This window comes from Solea senegalensis, linkage group LG21 (genome assembly GCF_019176455.1).
Source record: "Solea senegalensis isolate Sse05_10M linkage group LG21, IFAPA_SoseM_1, whole genome shotgun sequence".
NCBI lineage: Eukaryota > Metazoa > Chordata > Actinopteri > Pleuronectiformes > Soleidae > Solea > Solea senegalensis.
The window spans coordinates 4,981,020-5,000,502 of record NC_058040.1 but is presented as its reverse complement, the minus strand read 5'-3'; the positions used below and the strand labels follow the sequence as shown (position 1 = coordinate 5,000,502).

General features: G+C 38.2%; 1 protein-coding gene across 5 annotated transcripts in view; it reads right to left on the bottom strand.

Annotated features, from left to right (window-relative positions):
* The window catches only part of mast4 (microtubule associated serine/threonine kinase family member 4), an 83,865-nt gene that overhangs the window by 25,921 nt on the left and 38,461 nt on the right, over window positions 1-19,483 (bottom strand). Inside the window, exons 5-6 of one of the 5 annotated variants that reach the window (XM_044011748.1) lie at window positions 14,342-14,373; window positions 6,988-7,068 (exon numbers count right to left, since the gene is read on the bottom strand). In XM_044011748.1, the coding sequence (XP_043867683.1) occupies window positions 6,988-7,068; window positions 14,342-14,373 (113 nt within the window). Of the gene's footprint in view, window positions 1-1,489; window positions 1,937-6,987; window positions 7,069-8,658; window positions 8,993-14,341; window positions 14,374-19,483 lie in introns of those variants that run through there. The other 4 variants (XM_044011751.1, XM_044011752.1, XM_044011749.1 and 1 more) reach the window with 4 other exon arrangements.

Sequence of the window (19,483 nt, the reverse complement as noted above, 5' to 3'; positions counted from 1 at the left end):
CCAAATGTAGTACTCGATTAATCGAGAAAATAATCAACAGATTAAGTGTTAATTGTTAGTTTATTATTAATTGTTAGTTCCGGCCTTACTTCTTCTAAAATCTACTTTCTTTATTTTCCCTCAGACTTTACAATGACCTACATTACGTCAACTCTTTATTATGACAAAGGAATCTGAATCTGTCAAAGTCAGTGTGTTAGATTTCAGCGTTCCTTTTTTTGGGTATGAGAAGAAGCAAAAATAGATGAAACCATTTGATTTGCAATACTGAAAATGTCTGATCCTGACCCACATCAACAAAAAGCCACATGTAATCCTTTTTACTTCTGCAAATGTTGCTCTTTTGTCAAAACTGTCAAGTATAAATTGAATTTAGACTTGTCAAATATGACACACACTGCTCTATTAATAGCATTAAAAACTTTGCCATTCAGGTATAAAGAACTGTCATTTTTGGAGCAGTTTTCTTTAGGCCACCACTACTTTCTATTTCTGAAAATGTAAATGTAAATTTGACCTTCTCTTTTTTTTTAAAATTCAGTGCTTTGCTGATAACTGGCATTAATTATGATTTACTTACATTATCAAAATGCTAAAATAATAATATAATGATACTAATCACAATGAGTGATCAATGTGCAAAAACATTTAAAGGCCTTCAATGTAATGTCAATGTCAATATACATTTTAAATGAAATTATTATGATTATTTTATCATCTTTATATTCTATTATAATCCTACTAATGAGAGAGCTGTGGGCTGGAGTTTTGACTGCATAAAGTTAAAGTTATCAGTATCTGCAATATTAAAATTGACAGAGGTTTTCAAATGAAAAAAATAAAATAAATAAATCACTAATACAAAATACCCAAAGGCAGCTAGTATTTAATGTTAAGCTGTTCTACACTATGAAATGGGTCAGGCCAGGGATTAAAAATAAATATTTGTTATATTGGCGTCACCAATAATGCAGTCCCATCATATACAAATAAAACTGGGATACATTGCTATAAACCACTATGTATACATTGACCCTGAATCACAGGAAGTAATGAAAGGTTTTCAATTTGATTTGAAAGAAATTTAAATGTCAAATAAAAAAACATTTTTGTGATTTTCTTTTGTGTTCTAAAGGATATAAAACAATAATCAGTCACAGAAACTCACAAGCTCATCTACCTTTCCTCTTTTTGTATGTTAAGCATTGGGGGTGACACATAATAGAGTACATCCTCTATAAAGAACAGGAGATAGCCTTGACAAAAAAGAAAAAAATTCAATTACCCCTTAACACGCAAAGCAAATACTGCACAATAGGTGACCAGGGAACACCCAGCTTCTTATTCATGTTGGCTTTACAAAACAGCTCAGCTTACCTACTGTAAAATGAAAGGAAAACCTCCCTCCTGTTACACACTACTTAAAACAAATACTGTGCAGAAACCTGTCTATAAGACTACATATTATTTAATTGTTTTAAAATGTTACCTCTTTGAGCGACGCAGACGGGCTCCACTGAAAAAATGTGGCATGTTAAAGTTGGACAGTACTGTCCATAGACTAGAATCTGACATTGTGTCAAAGTCATTCCAAAGAGGGAGATGCAAAGGGGGCTTCTGAAGGCAAGGTGAGGAGACGCGATGGCTTTCGGGGTTCAGCAGTATGCAACCCCCAGTGTAGTCCTGACAAGTACTCGTACCACAGCTCTCATTAGGTCCAAACTTCCTCTGCACAGGCACATCTGCAGCCAGCTGCGGCATAAACACTCTGGCAGAGAGGACACGTTGTCCTCCTCTGCCCTCCAATAAAAAATAATCCAAGGAGGATCCTGAAAGGCACACCGTTTGTGATCCAGGTCAGGTGTTGACAGCCTCCACTGTTGCAGAGATATGACACCAAACACCAGCTGACTTTTTGTTTTCCCCTCTCACTGCGACTCTGTTCTGTATCCCAAACATTCGTCCTGCTCCCTTCACTCAACATGCTTCATATCATGTAACAGGCATCTACCACTTCACATCCTGTGAGGGGGGTTATGAGACACAGGGGTACTGCATCATCAGCAGATGCTGCCGTGCATTTGCCGCTTTCACATACTGGCACCCCTCCAAAAGTATGGTGGGTCATTGTATTAAGGAGGACCTATTTGAAATGAAAATGCTGCACTTCTGAATGAATATACTTGGCTACTGCATAAATGTGTCCCTCAGCTGTCCGTTGAATATACTGTTCATTAGAAACCATTCATTTGATGGGAGCTCCACCTTAACTTTGATCACCTTTGATCCTTGACTTGTTTGTTTTGTATCGACTATCAGCAGATAAGCACCTACTTGAAAACATGCAGGTCAGAGGTTTTATCCATGTTTTCTATACGAAAGTTGACAATGAAATTGATTAAAAATGAGAATAGCTTTGGTTAGGACATATTCGATTTTGCAGAAAAGGAAATGCACTCATAAAAGGCACATGTACAGACAACACAGGACGTGGTTTTTTGTCATCTCAGTGATGAATTTGATTTTTAGACCCTGCATGCGAGTGTGAGTTCAGCGGTAGGATCTTGACAGTAGCTTGTGGGGAGCAAAGCATACAGACACATTCTACACAGTAACTGTCAGAGTTGCAGCTAAAACATATTCCAAACCAGAGCAATCATCATAAACCCCACACAGAAAATACCACCTTAGTAGTGAGGCATTAATTATGTATACTCAATGACTATTATCCACAGGAGAGCAAAGTTCAGCCCTGCAAACAGACTCAGCTCCACAGCTGCGATAACAGACCGACTGCACGTGTGTTTGCAGAGTCTGAGGTTACTGTAGTGATGTCATTGATGGAGCAAGTTACTTTCAAAACCCCGCCTATGCACATTTATCTCATCTTATCTGGACAATAATGTGGTTTAACGTCACATAATTTATTGACAGCATCACCTCCTCAACATCTGCAAGAGTCTAAGAAGCTTTATTAATCATGGAAATTAAAAATTTTACTTTCAGGGGTGCAGACCAACAGGTTAAAACCCTGTCGAATCACATGCAGCTCATTAGAGTGGTGGTGTTGTCAGATTATGTCAGACTGTCAGATTATTATACAAGACTTGGCATTAGATTTATTTTAAAATTACAAATAAGCATTTCTACATGCCACTGATTAGTGATGATGTTTCCATTTTTCCTTTCACCCCAACCGGCCGAGGCAGATGGCCACACATCTTTGAGTCTGGTTCTGTTGGAGATTTTACTCGCCACTGACGCTTAGTGCTTGCTCATTGTATGAATTGTTGGGTTTCTCAGCTCTCTATAGTGTTGACTATGTACAGTGCCTTGAGATGATGTATGTTGTTATTTGGCACTGTACAAATAATAAAAATTGAAATTGAACTGATGAGGAGAGGGATGCTTTTTTATTCCCTCTGTCCTTGCACTAAGAACTCTTAGTGAGCAAGTAAGTTTATGAGCAGGTGTAACACTGTGAGAAGTGTGCAACTTGATACTGACTGAAAGTGACAGAATCAGGCACAGCAAGTCTTCAAAAAATAATCTGCTTTCATAATGGTACGTTTGCCATCACGACAACATATCTCACAATTTTACATAGTGTGTCTTTATAATGAGTGTTTGAAATAATTCAGGAGTAATAACAGGTTACAGGTTTGACTGGTCTGTTGCTTACTGGGAAATACCAAAGGATGCTGCAGATGTGTCCGAGTTGAAAATTCAAAGGCCAAGGAAGAGAATCAGATGAAAATCTACAACACCACCATGATCCGCACACAGACTGAAATGTACCTCTTCTGTAATAAACTGTTATAGGAAGCCATTTCTGTGTCTGTTCGTGTCGCCCCTCACAGTGGCTCAGTCCCTCTCCCTACAGGCCAATGTGACAGACTTCACTCTAATTATGGCTCTGCTCTGTTTCTGTGATCCACATAACAAACCATGGTCGCGTTGGTTCAAAGTCAACCATGTAAAGAGAAGCATGGACAGTGAGGTCACTGGAAACACAGGCAGACAACTGTCCTTTAGTGACTAATATTTTAACAACGACAAATTAAAATGCTGTAGGCAGTCTAAAATGTAAACATTTTTATGTGCAAAGACAATTGGAAAAACACAATTGTTATTACATATTACCAGATGAACTTTTATAATTTAAATTGGATAAAACCAATTTGTATTTTCTACTTATCCTGTGAAATATTTTGTCATATCACTGATGTGAAATTAAGTGACTGATAGAAGACAGTCTACACTATAAAGACAGTATAAGGACATGTCTGGACAGTGTTCTGTATTCATGTGCTGTTTTCAGAGCAGATGTTACACTGTACTGAGGTCAGTGGTTTGAAAACATGATAAACAAGATTTTACAGCATTTGTAACACACCCTCAAGGTTACAGTCAATAATGCTTCTTCTTGTAGCTTTGTTTTGGTTTACAAAATGTTGTCTGATGCTGATGGGAGTGAACAAAAATACTAAAGTTGCAAACTGCAAACAAAAGAAACCTCAAATTAAAATGAGGGCTGCAATGATTATTAATTAATTACTAAATTAATAAATCAATTATTGTGAGAATTAATTAAAACAAGCTCTCTGATTTTTCAGCATCTTAAAAGTCAATATCTTCTGGTTTCAATGCTCCATAAACGTGAAATATTTTTCAACATTTTATGGACCCAACAAATACTCAATTAGTCAAGAGAATAATCGACAGATTAATCTATTATGACAGTAATTGTTAGCTGCAGCTCTAGTAAAAATACACTGAGGGGCTTAACTGCACTGTACATTCAGCAGGTGGTCCAAATCTGAAATTTCATAATAGTGTAGGTGATGTCATTCATGAAATGGACTTAACCCTGTGTGTTGTACATAATGGAATAATCAATACATTCAAAACACTATCCAGTTAAAAGGTCTCTACATTCTAGCATAAAGATGACTCACTGAAATGCTTACTCTACTTGAGTCTGTATGAAAGCTGAGCACAACAAGAGGAGAGCAGAGGTGGCATAGGTGGGCGTTTCATGCTATTCATTGATACAGAAAATGTTTTGAGTGTTTTGAATGAGAATGAGAGTAAAAATATTAACTTTTATTCCAATTTCTCTTGAGAATATCTGCAAAACAGCCTGATAAAATCAATCAAATCTAACAGAAAGCTGAAATTGTGGCTCTCGTTTTCATTGGGATGAACTGCCTCTCCTGAAGGTTACTTAAAATGGATGCGAAGTTGTACGAATAGCATAAGATGACAATTTAACATGATTAGAGTCAGAACAAGGACAAATGGACACTTTCAGGAGAAAGTGTTTATGGTGATGATTACCATAAAGCCAAGAACACTAACTTCATGTTAAGAAAAGAGAGGGGACAACAGGTCATCACCCGAACAAGTCCATCCATCCATCTTTCTACCACTTTATCCTCCACAATCTCAGCTGACATAGGGCGATAGGCGGGGTACATCCTGGACAGATCGCCAGGCCACATAGAGACCACTCAGGTCCACTCACACATCTACAGTCAATTTTTTTGCATGTTTTTGGACTGTGGGAGGAAGCCAGAGAACACCCACACACACATGGGGGAGAACATGCAAACTGTGATGCAGAAAGGCCAGGGTCCGACCGGGTCTTGAACCCCGGTCTTCTTGCTGCAAAGGCATGAGTGCTAACCACTACACCAACCCCAAAGAAAGCTAGTCCATAAACAGTCATTTTATGGCACTTTTTCATGATATATTTCTCACTGTACTTGGCTCTACGCTACTCAGTTTACTTTCCATTACTTCAGTACCTCCCCAAGAGGGGCATGGCTGCACAACGTGCTTTCGGCAGTACTGTCGCTAAATAAGCCAGACTCCTCTGTTAAATATGTCCTTGCTAAATGTTGGCGATAGACACGTTTTCAGCACTTTTAATTATTTTCAACGGATCTACAGTTCGACGTTGTCCAGATAGATTCCTGTGTCGGACATCATTTCCATGACTCTTCCAGTGACGACACTCTCTGCCAATCAGTGGCCAGCAGTCTGTGACGCCATATATTAGTATTGTATCAGCTCACTTGGAACCTTGCCAGAGCAGCAAAATCTAACACATGAAAACTAGTTTTCTTTATTATATCGACTTTTCATCCACATGGAACCAGTATTTTGGGAGCACTGAAAGACTATCTTCTTTTTAAAATCAGGTCCCAGATTGGGAAAATCTCAAAATACCACCCTTGCATTTTCTTGTATACAACCAGAAACGATTTAATCAACCCACCTCTTTCTTGCTCTGGCATTCTCTGTCGCTATTTGCGTCATTGTTGTTGTCACACTCACCTAGTCTTAGTTTGAGTTTGTTTGGTCTATTTGCTTTATGATTACCTTTTTTCCATTTCCTCCAACGCCCCTGAATGCTTTATGCACAGACTCAATGTCTTCTTCTCCGGTTTTGGTGTAGCAGTGTTACAGCGCCACATACAGGCCTGGCCTACAAGCACTACAAGTTTGTGGCATTTTTAGTGGATGAGGACATTTCTTGAAATGACGCCATGTTTACGGAAAATGTTTTGAAAACAACAAAGAAAAAGATTGTTTAGAGAAAGTGTTATTTCAGTGTGGATAAGGCCTAAAACTGGCTTTTACTGTTTTTGAAAAGTGCTCATTTCCAAAATGAATCAATCCAGCCAGGATTCAGACAGATTGAGACCAGTCTTCACTTTGATGTATTTCAAACGCCACAAATCCTACTTAGCACATGAAAGAGGAGCATAAACCTCAGAACAGAGAGGGCAATGTGGGGGAGGGGGTGAAACTATCAAAATTATATAAGTGCCATGTCCCCCTTTTTCAATGGCATTTCTACGGCAGATGATTTTCAGAGGTTAAACTGAATAATAATGTTCCAGGCTTGACAGATGAGCACAAGACATGCACTAATAGGCCTTTCAACAAAATAGCTATGGTTGAAGAGCTCTTGCTTACCTCCAAAAATGAAAAGCGTGCAGCGGGCTGCACGGGCTGCAAGGACTAGTGGGAGTGGGGCTCAAGCTTCGGGGAGTGAGGCTGTAAGTTAAATGGATTGTAGTGAATAGTAGTCTATTATCTCTTTGACACACACACACACACACACACAGAAACAAACCTAACCCCCCTCCTCTCTGACATGTGTCTGGATGGAGAGAGCAGCATCACAAAGACTAAATATTTTCTGTCAGATAAACCTAAAATATTGTTTAAAGAGCAGGTCCCCAAGGCATTTGTCTGGTTTTCAGTCCAAAAGAGCATGTATGTGCATGTATAGAAGCCATGTGTTTTTCACAAAATATGTATGGTTTTATTTTCTTTGGGTTAAGAGCCAAAGTGCCTATGAGGGACTTACAGAGTACATCTTTAGCTCAATCTCATGTTAAAGTCTAATTGTTAAAATGGCAATGATCATTAAGTAAATTACAGATTAAACACTAGGTCTCCCGTTATTTAAACAGTATAGAAAGACACCACTGATGCACACGGCACTATTTTAACTGAATGTCCAGCAGTATTACTGCAGAGCATTAGGTTGAACAAAGGTGAATGACTTTTACTGCAGTGATAGTCGATTAACCCATTATTCACAAATGGTAAAATCACAGAACCTTTCTCAAAAAAGTAGTGCATAGTGCGTCCATATGTTGATACATATGAATATACATGTTGTTTCTGTTTTGTTATCCTCAGGCTCAAACTAGAAAAAAAAAAACGGGCCAACTTGCCATGTTCATAAATTATTGTAAGTTTAGTTTATTTCAATTCAACCCTGCAAATAACTTGCTGGTGCTACAGTAAATACTTACTAAAGCACCAAATTGGGATTAATGATAAATACAATCCCCAAAGAATGCACTACTTACATCAGGTTGGGAAACAATTGCTAAAGCTACAGTGCCTGGCTGTTCCAGGAAATTCTTAAGCTATTTAAGAATTAAAAATACAACTGTGACCCATATGTGAAGACGTCTATAATGGGAGAGATGGGATGGAATGAAAAATACTGTGCATCTTTTAAAGAAAACGGTCTATGATCAGTGGCTTCAGTGCAATTTAAAAACATGCAGATAGAGCTCAATTCAGAGACTGAGATCAGTCAAAAGCCATAACAAATGCCTTGTTGACCCACATAAAAAAAGTATGAAGTCAAACAAATGACTGTGGCTGTGATGAAAGGGGAAACCTGCCATGTAAACAGAGCCTCCAGTGAGTTTTTTTTTTTTCTAACCATATTCATCACATCCAACCAACAGTGCCACTCATCACAGGTGTGCCGTGTGCGCGTCTGTTGTTGTTTTTTTCTTAAAAAAGCAGCGCATGCATGTGTCACGACAGCAAATTATGTGTGACTGCAGCAATCCTGTGTGTGACACATGCACTGACTATAACACACATGTGCATGAGGATAAATATGTGAGCACATACACATACACCCACAGACACTGTTGCCTAGCTGTGAGGGATCTGACATGAGACTTCCTGCTGCAGATGCTGCTGCTAATGCTAACACTGCAGAGAGCCAAAAGCAACAGTGAGAGACGGCAACATATATGACAACGAGACAGATAAGGCTGCACACTGCAGTGGAGCTGCCTCCCCAGAAGGATAAAGGAGGAAAATACTCACTCTAGCGTCAGCCCTGGAATCCGCAGCCTCTCCCGCTGGGCTTTCATGGCTGAACTGTGCTCCTTTGCTCTGTTGTGGTCATGATATGCACACTGCCTGCCTGCCTGCCTGCCTGCTTGCCTGCCTGCCTGTCTGCCTGCCGCCCCTCTTGCACTGACAAAGAGCCAAACGGAGCCACCACAGTGCGATGAGACGGACTGGTTTTTCTCCCCCCACAGAAAGGGAGGGGGCAAAAAAGGGTGCTACAGTTCGTGTTTTGGTCTTTCCACGTTCCACCTTGAAGCTGTCAAATGAGATCTTCAGCTGTCTGCAGAGGGCATGGAGGCAGGACAATACCCCCCTTCTCCCCTCCTATTATACACACACACCCCTGTTCCTTCACTAATGCATTTACATTTAACCCCCCACCAGCCCCAACCACTACAACTCCTCCCCCAGCTAGTGGCTTGCTACATAGCAGACATAAATGCAATACATTTACATGAAATGTACATTTTGACTGCTTCCTCGCACACAGTCACCTTGACATGGGCTAACACAAGGCATACACTGCACAGTGCAATGTCACCACAGCCAGCAATGACGTCATCTTTAGGGGAAAAACATAATGCACCACTACCTGCTAGTGCAGTGAGTGTGCAGGAAAGAGACAGAGCACAATCTTTCTGGAAAGCTTTCAACTGTGAGGTCATGGGTTCCATTCCCAGCTTCTCTAATCTACATGCTGAGCTGTCCCCTAAGCAAGACACTTAACCCCAAGTTGCTCCCGATGGCTGTGCCAGCAGCACGAGAATGGTTATGACATATTTGTGAAAGAAAAAGGGCTGCACATTTTCTGCTGCATGAACGTGTGACTCAATGGTTGAACGTGTGAGTGAATGGCAAAACTGTAATGCGGAGCAGCTTTGAGTCGTCATTGAGATGTGCTGCATAAATACAGACCATTTACAATCCTGACACTGCTTTAACTTGCAGTGAAATTTTGTTTGACATGTCTCATTATAGACAAATAAAAAGACAATTCCAGTGTATGTTGGGTGTGACCATGGAATCAAATAGTCTAAAACCTTAAAATACTGAGACATTATGACATTCAGTGCAACAGAGCATCTTTGCTCCTTGAATATTTTAAATATCTGAGAGCCTCCTGTTCATCTTAAAATCACCCAAGATGCATTTCACACACTTCTCTTTGCAGATGGTGATACAGACAAACCAAAAAAAAACCTAAGGAGGCAAAGGGAATCAGTGATTTGCTGGCAGGTAATTGCCCTGTAGTGAACTACGCCATTGAAAAAAAACGATGGGAGTTCTTCAATTCACTCCGACAGCACACTCATCCCGGACCAAAGATTTATGGGTTCTGCCTTCACCCCCTCCACACGATGGAAAATTGATATCATGCAAATAGGATCATTAGATCTTTAGTAATCATGCTAACAAGACAAATGACACAAAACATAGCTTCCTTGGTGACAGTAATTACAGCACCAAATAAATGTGTCCGGCTATGACATGTCAGAGACAAGCAAAGACATCTTCAATATAGACTCATTCTTTTTGTTGGAATATCAACTAAGAAGAAGTTATAACCCTGCAAACACTTATTCCACCTCCTATGTGTTGAGATTTTATAATCGCCCCCCCAAAAAAAACTACAGTCTATGTGCACATATGTGGTTTTAATAGACTTCAAAATGATTTTTCCACTGCTAAATTAATGTGTCCTCTGACGAGTTAGGTTGCTTTCAGAAAAGAAATCTCTCAATCCCTTTTGTTAGGACAAATAAACTGTGTGCTGTGTAGGGATGTATATTCAATAAGTTGAATGTCTTTACTGGATCACTCATCACAATTAAAACTAAACTAAACTAAACTAAATACATATTCAGCCAAGCTGAATTTCACTAGGCTGAACACAGTTTTGATGGCTTTTTCAAGATTTTTTTCAGATTTTCATGGCTTTTGAGTAAGGTAGGTGACTCATCAAGGTTTTTTATAATAATGCATGACAGCTTCTGTGCTTCAGGTAAGAACAACTTTCAGTGACTCACAGCACAGTGAGCAAGGCTGCTTTTATTATTCAGCTTGATTTCACTTCAAATCTGCTCTACCTTGATGGAAGACAAGTGGACTTACATCACTCTCTGCAACAATATGACGACATTTGTCACTTTAAAACGAAACATTTTACTTTTATACAACACTAAACACTCTCCTCTTAGTTGTACCTTGATCTGTAATTAGTAATGTGTAGCTACACCTAAACACACCCAGTTTATGCTACACAACAGTATTTTTTTCAGTTCATATGCATATAAGAAAACCACAACATTTTAGCTGGAGAATATTTCTGATAAAAGATGGCAATGGACATTTCCTGGACATGCTTGATCTTTCATCTTCGTCCTCATGACTGTCGGTTGTTGAGACCCATTTTGTTGCGTTTGTCTTTGTTAAGGTAATTTATCCATTCTAAATTGTATTTGACTTCCACAAATGACACTGCCAGTCTCTTAGACTAGGACAAATGTGTGGCCAACAATGGCAGAAATTAATTGCTAAACAATAATGTCTTCAATGCTTCATAGATTCAATCAGTTTTAGCCACTTGGGGGCAGTGCAACAAGCTGTATACACAACACTAAGTGTACTTTCATACAGTATGGTCATGTTATGCATGAAGATGAGACTGAAAAAGCTCACCAAATAGTTGCCTATTAATTCATCCATGAGATGGAGCGAAGTTAAACAGAATCAGTGAGACAGAAGCACAAACAGCTATTGATGACACTGACTGGAACTGCACAGCACATCACTTTACATTGTATAATGACAACTGATGAATAATTAAATATTACTTGGTGTGACAGTTGTTGAAAGTTGAAATGTATATCTTGAGGTGCGTTAATAAAAATAATCCTAGCTGACAAAGGTGTTGGTGGGGGGGACAGCATAAAACCTGCTGCATCAGCCATTGTCAATGGTGAAAATGTGACACCTCACAAACACTGTGCTTGATTTAACATTTACATTATTCATTTAACATGTTGTACATAATATGTATGTGATAATATCTGAGTCTCATCAAGGAGAAGAGTGCAAGTAAGACAAATCGCAAATGTGTCCATGTTTAGTGTAAAAGTGAAGCTGATGAATCAGTCAGATCCATCGTTTCAGAACAGATAAACCTCACAAGAGACGAACTTGAGATTTCCTATCTTGTCAACAAATATGTAGATATGTAAATAAGTAGAGGTAGATTTTATCTCATGCTCATGAAAACAACCACTCAAAAATCGGCGGTATTTGTTTGCCACCAACAACAACCTCATCTGCAGTGATCAGTCATGAAGTTAATGAAGTATGGCCGACAGCATCTGTTGTTTAAGTATCACCATTAAAAAAAAAAAACGCGTAATAGTATCTACAGTCAGCAGTCTCTCTTTAATATCCTGTTGCATGGCAAAGCAGCTGAGGGAGTTGGGCAGCACAACATCTTTGGTACCTCAGAGCTGAAAGTGCAACAGGCTGCGTTTGTGCTGATGTTTTGAAATAGAAACGGTGTCTCACACATTGGTCAACAAATGCAGTAAGTGCACGTAGAGCTGCCAACACATACAAATGATTTCAGGTATTTAATTAGAACCCAGCAAAAGACATTTAGTTATTAAGGTCAGCATATAAATAGGTTCCAGTCATCGCTCAACTAGAATGACTTGCGACGAGAGCAACTTCACACATGACACGGTCTAAAAGCTACAATCCATCACTCGTGAAGTTGTGGAAAAGGAATTTCAATGATAAATGCTGCAGCCCCCACCAGTCTGTCACAATGAAATCAAGCAGGAGTGACACGACAGCCAGAGATTACAGCTACAAAACCAGCTAAGAGAAATCAATACAACTGTCTTACAAGATACGGGCTATTTTATGACTGCTCTCATTTGCAAGGTGACAAATATTCAAATAAACATCAGTTATGATGCACCTGAAGCAATCACTCCAAATTTGTCATATCAAAACACCATTACTATGGTTACCAAGGTCACTAAAGGATCCAGTGCTCTAAATAAAAATGGTGCAGTAGACCGTCTTAAGTAATAGCTCACCTCTGTTCTACTAGGTGCCCTCTTCTAATGAGGTGGCAGTGAGAGCAGCAAAGTGTGATGGGTAAATCTTCCTCCTTTGCCATAAAACATGTCAAACTAAACCAGAATCGATGTCCTGGAAGTCCAATGTGCCTCTAACATTCCAAGCATCACCTTTGAAAATGAATAGATATCCAACCTCGCAGCTGAGAGAACAGTCCATCAGATCGAAAGCAAGTTTATACACTGTTTGATTCAGAGAGCAACCTCATTTCAAGCCAGTACGCCATATTTATCTGGCAGTATTTGAGACATGGATATTATTCTGTCCTTCAGCACTGAAACACTGCACCACTAAGTCTCCAAATGTGACTCCTATGAAAAGGGTGAGAATGAACTCCATGTAAAAAGTTGAGTGCTACAGGGACACTTGACATTTTATGTCTTTGGTGATTTTTGGAGTGTAATATTTTAATGAGCAGGTGACAGCTATATAGAGATCAAGGCTTACATTTTGGATATTTCCACATAAAATGAAAGCCAGCAATGTATCACACAGACCTGCTGTCAAAATAGCAACAGCACTAAAGTAGCTCAAGAAGGCACACCCAATCCACAACAGGTGGCAATTAGTAATTTAAGAAATAAAAAAATAAATGTTGTCTTTGATTTCGTAATTAGACACTTGAACAGTTAATAAGGGAATGAGAGCACCGTCAAAAGATAGAAGGCATTTAAAGAAGCTGGCTCTAACATGAGACCACTGTACATTAGAATCAATGTTGTGGCAATAACATAAATCAGTCTTTTTTTTTCCAGTTTCATATTCCATGGTATTTATCATTAGCCTTAATTTCTTAACATTCTACCAAAACTAAAGGAAACAATATAGAACATATAGCCGTTTGAGAACTGTATAGTGACTCAAATTACACTTTGATAGTTAGTGAGCTGTTTTACACCAATTTGCAGCTCGTCTGTCGACAACTGAACACAGAGTACAGTAATTAATAAAATGTGACAGGGCAACTGCACAATAAATGAAACACAAAGTCACATGAGTGCATTTATGTTATTATCTTTAGGAATTACCCTTTAATGTGTGTATGACACTGGTTTTGACTGAGTAGATTAAATATAATTAATGTATGAAATGTCACACTTTTGGTGGCTTATTGAAGCTCAAGAACATTAACATGGGTGAATCAGATCGACACCTTTTAACTAAAAAGTCTGGTCACGCACTGAAAATGAATTATAAGTTTGTAAGGCTATTAGTTTATATGACATTTAAAAACCACAGTTTGCTTCAGCAAACACACTGCACCATAAAAACCATCAAACCACAATACTCAGGTACTGAACAGTATTTTATGGGATTTTGATGTTAATTTATACAATATTGTATTTAGGAAGCAAAATTAAGTTACTACGAAGTTAAGCGCATCATTTAATTTACATATCTAAACTTTGTTACAATACTGTATTGCTGACATCTAAAGGTGAAGGTTTATTGTCCAATAACCATGTTCACCAACATGTGAAGCAGGAAAAGCAGATGGTGAAATGCAACACATTTTAGGGGTACTTACAAGCTGCCTCTTCTTGGAAGACTCAGCTCTTTCTGTAAAAGAAAAGACAAACACTGAGTACAGAAATACTTTCTTTTTTTAAATTACATAAATAATACAATTGTGAGAACATTGGATTTAAAATAACTGCAATATATCCTCCAGTGTCATTAACAGAAGTCATCCTTAAAATGTAAAATTATATGAAAACATATTAACATAAATAAATAAACATACACTAAAAGGGATATTCAGTTTTTCCACACAATGGGGTTTTTTCTGCCACAGCAATCTACGCTCTTAAGTCAATGAAGGCCATCAAAACAACATTAAAATTTAATGACCTAACTAAAGAAAGTGAGAACTAAGGACAATGCTGAGGGTTATTTTTTTCTCTTAAAGAAATGGTCCACTATGCTGCTGCTGCAGATTTAGAGTCTCACAAACAGCCGGCCATATGGAGGACGAGCAAGGAGCAGGTGGGAAACAGTTATGTCCCATCACAGACAACTGGGCAAGAACTTCAGAGACTGCATCTGGATTTTTAAACTGTTCACTTCAATCACTTCACTGAGCCAACAACATAAATGACCATGGAAGGATGCCACTCCCCCAAACCAATTTACCTCTTAAGTTAGACTTTTCAATTAAAAAGGTATAAAGTTAAATAAAAAAAACAAAAAAACAAGTTTGGGAACTCACATCTGTAATAAAAACTGTCAAGTTCACTTTATCTCAAACCAAAAACCTGTGTTCTGCTGATTTTCTGTGAATCAAACAATCTTTCTTCAAAGACAGCGCTGTGTATGTGCACCTGAAGCCCACTCACTGTAGGAAGCAGCATTACAAATGGGTCAAGGTTTACTATGTACTCAAACAGTCCAGCAAAAGCACCAACAATGCCCTCATTGATTTTTCTGCAATCTCCCAGGCCGACTACTTAAAGAATAATACTGCTGGCAGAGATCTGCAGTGCTGCATTAATTTACCATATTTGACTCTGTATGTTAACATAATGTGTAAAAGGATAACAATCAGTATGTAAATGATCAATATTGGCAACTACGAACATAACAAAAAAAGATAGATAGGCGTTTTTGTCCTTTTTCCACATTTGTTTCCAAAGTCAAGACTTTATAGGTGCTGCTGAAATATGGTCACTTAAGACAGTAACATAATATATATTAAGGGGACCAGTGTGGAACATTTAAGAGGGTTTATTGGCAGATAATTGAATGTGATACCAATTAGTATGTTTGTATAAGAATATTTAAAATAAAAATCCTTTGGTTTCCACAGCCTTAGAATACGTGTATTATACACACTTAAGGCAAGGGACTTTATATCGAATTTTGATTTCGTTTTCGGGTCCAAACTTTTACAAAAACAAAATAATCGAAGCAAATCAATTATTACAAAACGGGGGCTTTTATTCTGAAAATAATGCTTTTAATGGTGTAATGGTGTCTGACTTCCTTCTTGGCTTGTCATCCGGCAAACAGTGTTATCAACTTTTCAGACCGACTAATGTCAAATCTGGTGACATTTTCTGATGTTATTAGAGACTTTTGGAGACTCTGATGTGAAAGTACATGTAGTTATAAAGGTCTTTGCACACCGGGCAGGATGAAATTGCAAATAACTTGGGTGCAAATTATAACGCACCCTCCCACACATCAAGCGCAATGCAGGACGAGAGGGAAATTGGCATCACGGTTTGACTGCGACCAGAGCAGGCTTCCGTACATTATGTAATTTATTTATTTTTTAGTTTTTTCCTTGTTTGTGTGCGTCCATTTTGTGTTATAAAGAGAAGACTTATGATGGCATCAAAAAAGGCCGACATCCTCTCTGAAACGCTGACGCCACTGTAGTTCCCTAATTTGCTTGGGAAAAGGAGGAGTAGTCAGCCGAGTCCTCCATTTGTTACAGTCTGCAGTATCACCATAAGATTTCACTAATTCTTGCACACTTGACCTCTAAATAGTGTTTAAACACTTTTCTGAATGCAATACAATCAGCTTATTAGAAGAAAAACCTACCTAAAGTGTAACTGAATAGAGAATGCGTCTAATTTCAGAATACCTTGGTAGTAATCATGAAAATAAAATAAAAAAGCAGGTTTTATGTAAAACTTGAATATCAGATCACCTGTTTGAGGTTATTTAGACAATAAAAATACCATAACTGAGTGTATGCATGGTGAAAAAATTGTCAAATATGACTAACTTGTAATATATTCAATCTCTCTTTTTATAGTTTTGCCTCCTGTTTAACAAGTTTTCTTGTTGACTTGTATTTTTTATTGTGTATTTGCTGCATAAAACAAATATCTATAAATCAGTAGAGAACCTGACAAGTATGTATTGGTTTCCCTCAAATATACCTTTAGTGACACCTCAATGAAAATTTCCTTGGTACATACATATTTGACAGCTGCCATGAATTAAAATGTGCAATACATCAAACAACAAATGATGCTGAGGCAGCTTCTACTGATGTGCCAGTGCCACTGTGACAAGCAAGTACACTGTGTACAGATCACTATCTCCTCAGATTGTTTGTTTAATAACAGTAGCTCTTTCAGGAAGGAGGTTGTTTATCACCCTCACATTTCTCTGTGTTCTATCATACCATTACTGTGAGACAAATATAAAACCCTCCAACTGTGATTATTTCAAATCCCTCCCTGTTGATCTGTCCTTTTGCTGGAAAGGAAGACTAATAAATCACCAGACTTTGGATCTGTTTTGCTTTGGGACCACAAATCCCACTGATTTGATCAGTAGATGTTTTATTGTCTAATAATAACCCGATAAGGGGTAAGGTCCTTTGTGTGAGATGGTGTAGGACAGTGAGTTGATGTGAATTGGCTGCTCCAGTCAGCAGAAAAAGTGCTAAGCTCCCACTCTCCCTTTGCTATCAATTAAGGCTTAATGTCTGGCTTTCCCTGCTGCCTTCAGAAGACCAAGGGCAGAGAGCTTCTTTGGGAGACATGACCGCAGCTAACACAACACTAATTACCAGCAGGGAATGACTTACACAGATGGGATATCCACAAGTCACAGCACACCAAGTCACAGTGTGAAGCAGTGAAGAACTGTATGAAAACAATTTCATGAAAAACACAGTATATAAACATCTTGATTAGGAGTATATTGTGTTCTATCTTTTATGAATCAAAGCACGGAGACGTGTCCAAACTAAATCCTTTCACTAATCTTTTGCCCCGTCTTTCCCTCAAAATCAGGATACATCCCATATGCAGTACAAATTACAAACAATTGTCCATAACAATGGCATAACATTACAACTGCAACTGCACACAGCATCATACCAAATTAAATTTCTTAGTAATGAAGAAATTTGATAATTGCATGTGTTATTTGTGCTGTTCCACTTTGTACATTAGTTTTCCCATTTGCTCTGTGAACCTAACATGAACCTTTCCCAGAACAAATTGCAATTTTCTTTTCTTTGCGTTTCATAATCCTTATAAATCACAATGTGAACTGAACCAAGCTTCTCATTTCCAACTAAACATCCCTGACAACTCTGTATAAACCCAAGGTTTTCATGACATTCTCTTCTTTATATTAATGCCCTTTTCAGCAACTGCAACTTAATTTGAAATGTTTTGTCCAACTTTAAAACTGATGGGTGGATCTTAGATAATATATTGATTATATGAATTTTGGAAAATTGAGCATTTTAAAGTAATGCATGTTTCACATCGCCAACACCAAATTAACTTATATTACTGTGTGAGGAAACTCGTAAAAACAGGTGGTAGCTTCTCAGTGCATGACGGAAAATGGTGAATTATCACCTTGCTACTTAAAAACATATGGCTTGGATTTAAACTGTATGTGTTCACAGACCAGCTACTCAACCAATAGCTCATAGTATTTACCAGCACTTGCCGTTACAGCCAGGACTGAAATCATAAGAATCATAATTTTCATCGACAGCCTTTCAAACATGTTTCTTCTCTCACTTTATCAGCAACAGAGTGGAGCTCCAAGTTAATGATTCCTTACAGAAAGAAATTCTCTTCATGTATTCAATTCTGAGCAGTGCATCAATATCAAACTGTGTTTCCAACAAGCTCAATATCAACAGCAACAGATTCAGAGAGAATAAATAGATTCATGTAATACATGGTCCACATGTTTCCTATAAAACTACAAAGATACTTTTGCTTACAATTTTACAATGGGACCTGTCTTGTTAACTTTTCAGATAGATTCCTGTTCTGTGATATCTACTTACAATTTGGTAACTTCAATGTTGTTTATAGATAGTTTATATCATAGTTTAGGTATTTTATAGTTTGTTTTTTTTATTAGACAATGATTATTTTGTTAAGAATAAATACTACACACACAATATTAATACTAACAGAAAAATAGGGAAGACAGCTACTCACTGCACTTTATATGTTGGCTATACCATGACTTACTATTCAGCTTGGTTGAATCCTCGATTCTGATTGGACAATAGCAACATATAGTGGCCTGTTACATACACACCATTGTTAAGTGTAATGGACTGCTGCTCAGGAGTAATCACACAGAGAGCCTGCATCAATGCACACAAGTCCAGTCATTTTGCCACTGTGTGACTTGTCATATATTTTTCTAACATTAACTTATATGTATGTGCAGAGAAGATGACAATATAAACTTTTATGCTTTTAGCTCCATAGTCGAGGTGCACAGAGGAGACATGGAACACACCAGGGTCAAAATGGAGGACAAGCCTCCAGTATAAATACATAAAAAGTATTTTACTTTGAGGACACACGGTGTGCCTGTAGAGGCTGTGCACGTGCACAGTTTAAACCCCACATTTTACGATGAGAAAGCAATATGACGTTTTTTTCATGATTTAAATCAATACTTGCTCCCAAATTGTTTTCTGATTAAGTAGCCATTTAACAAGAAGGATAACGGTGAGGCAGTCACTGTTGTCAAATAAACCCCTTCACAATTTTTCATTCCTTCATTCATTGTTTCAGAATGTAGGGGGTGTCATACATATGGCCAGCAGGCCAGAACCGGCCCACCAGAGTGTCCAATCCAGCCCGCAGGATGAATTGGTTAAAATTTCACAGTATGATAAGAATCTAACCATAATGTGAATCACCTGTGACTAAATGTG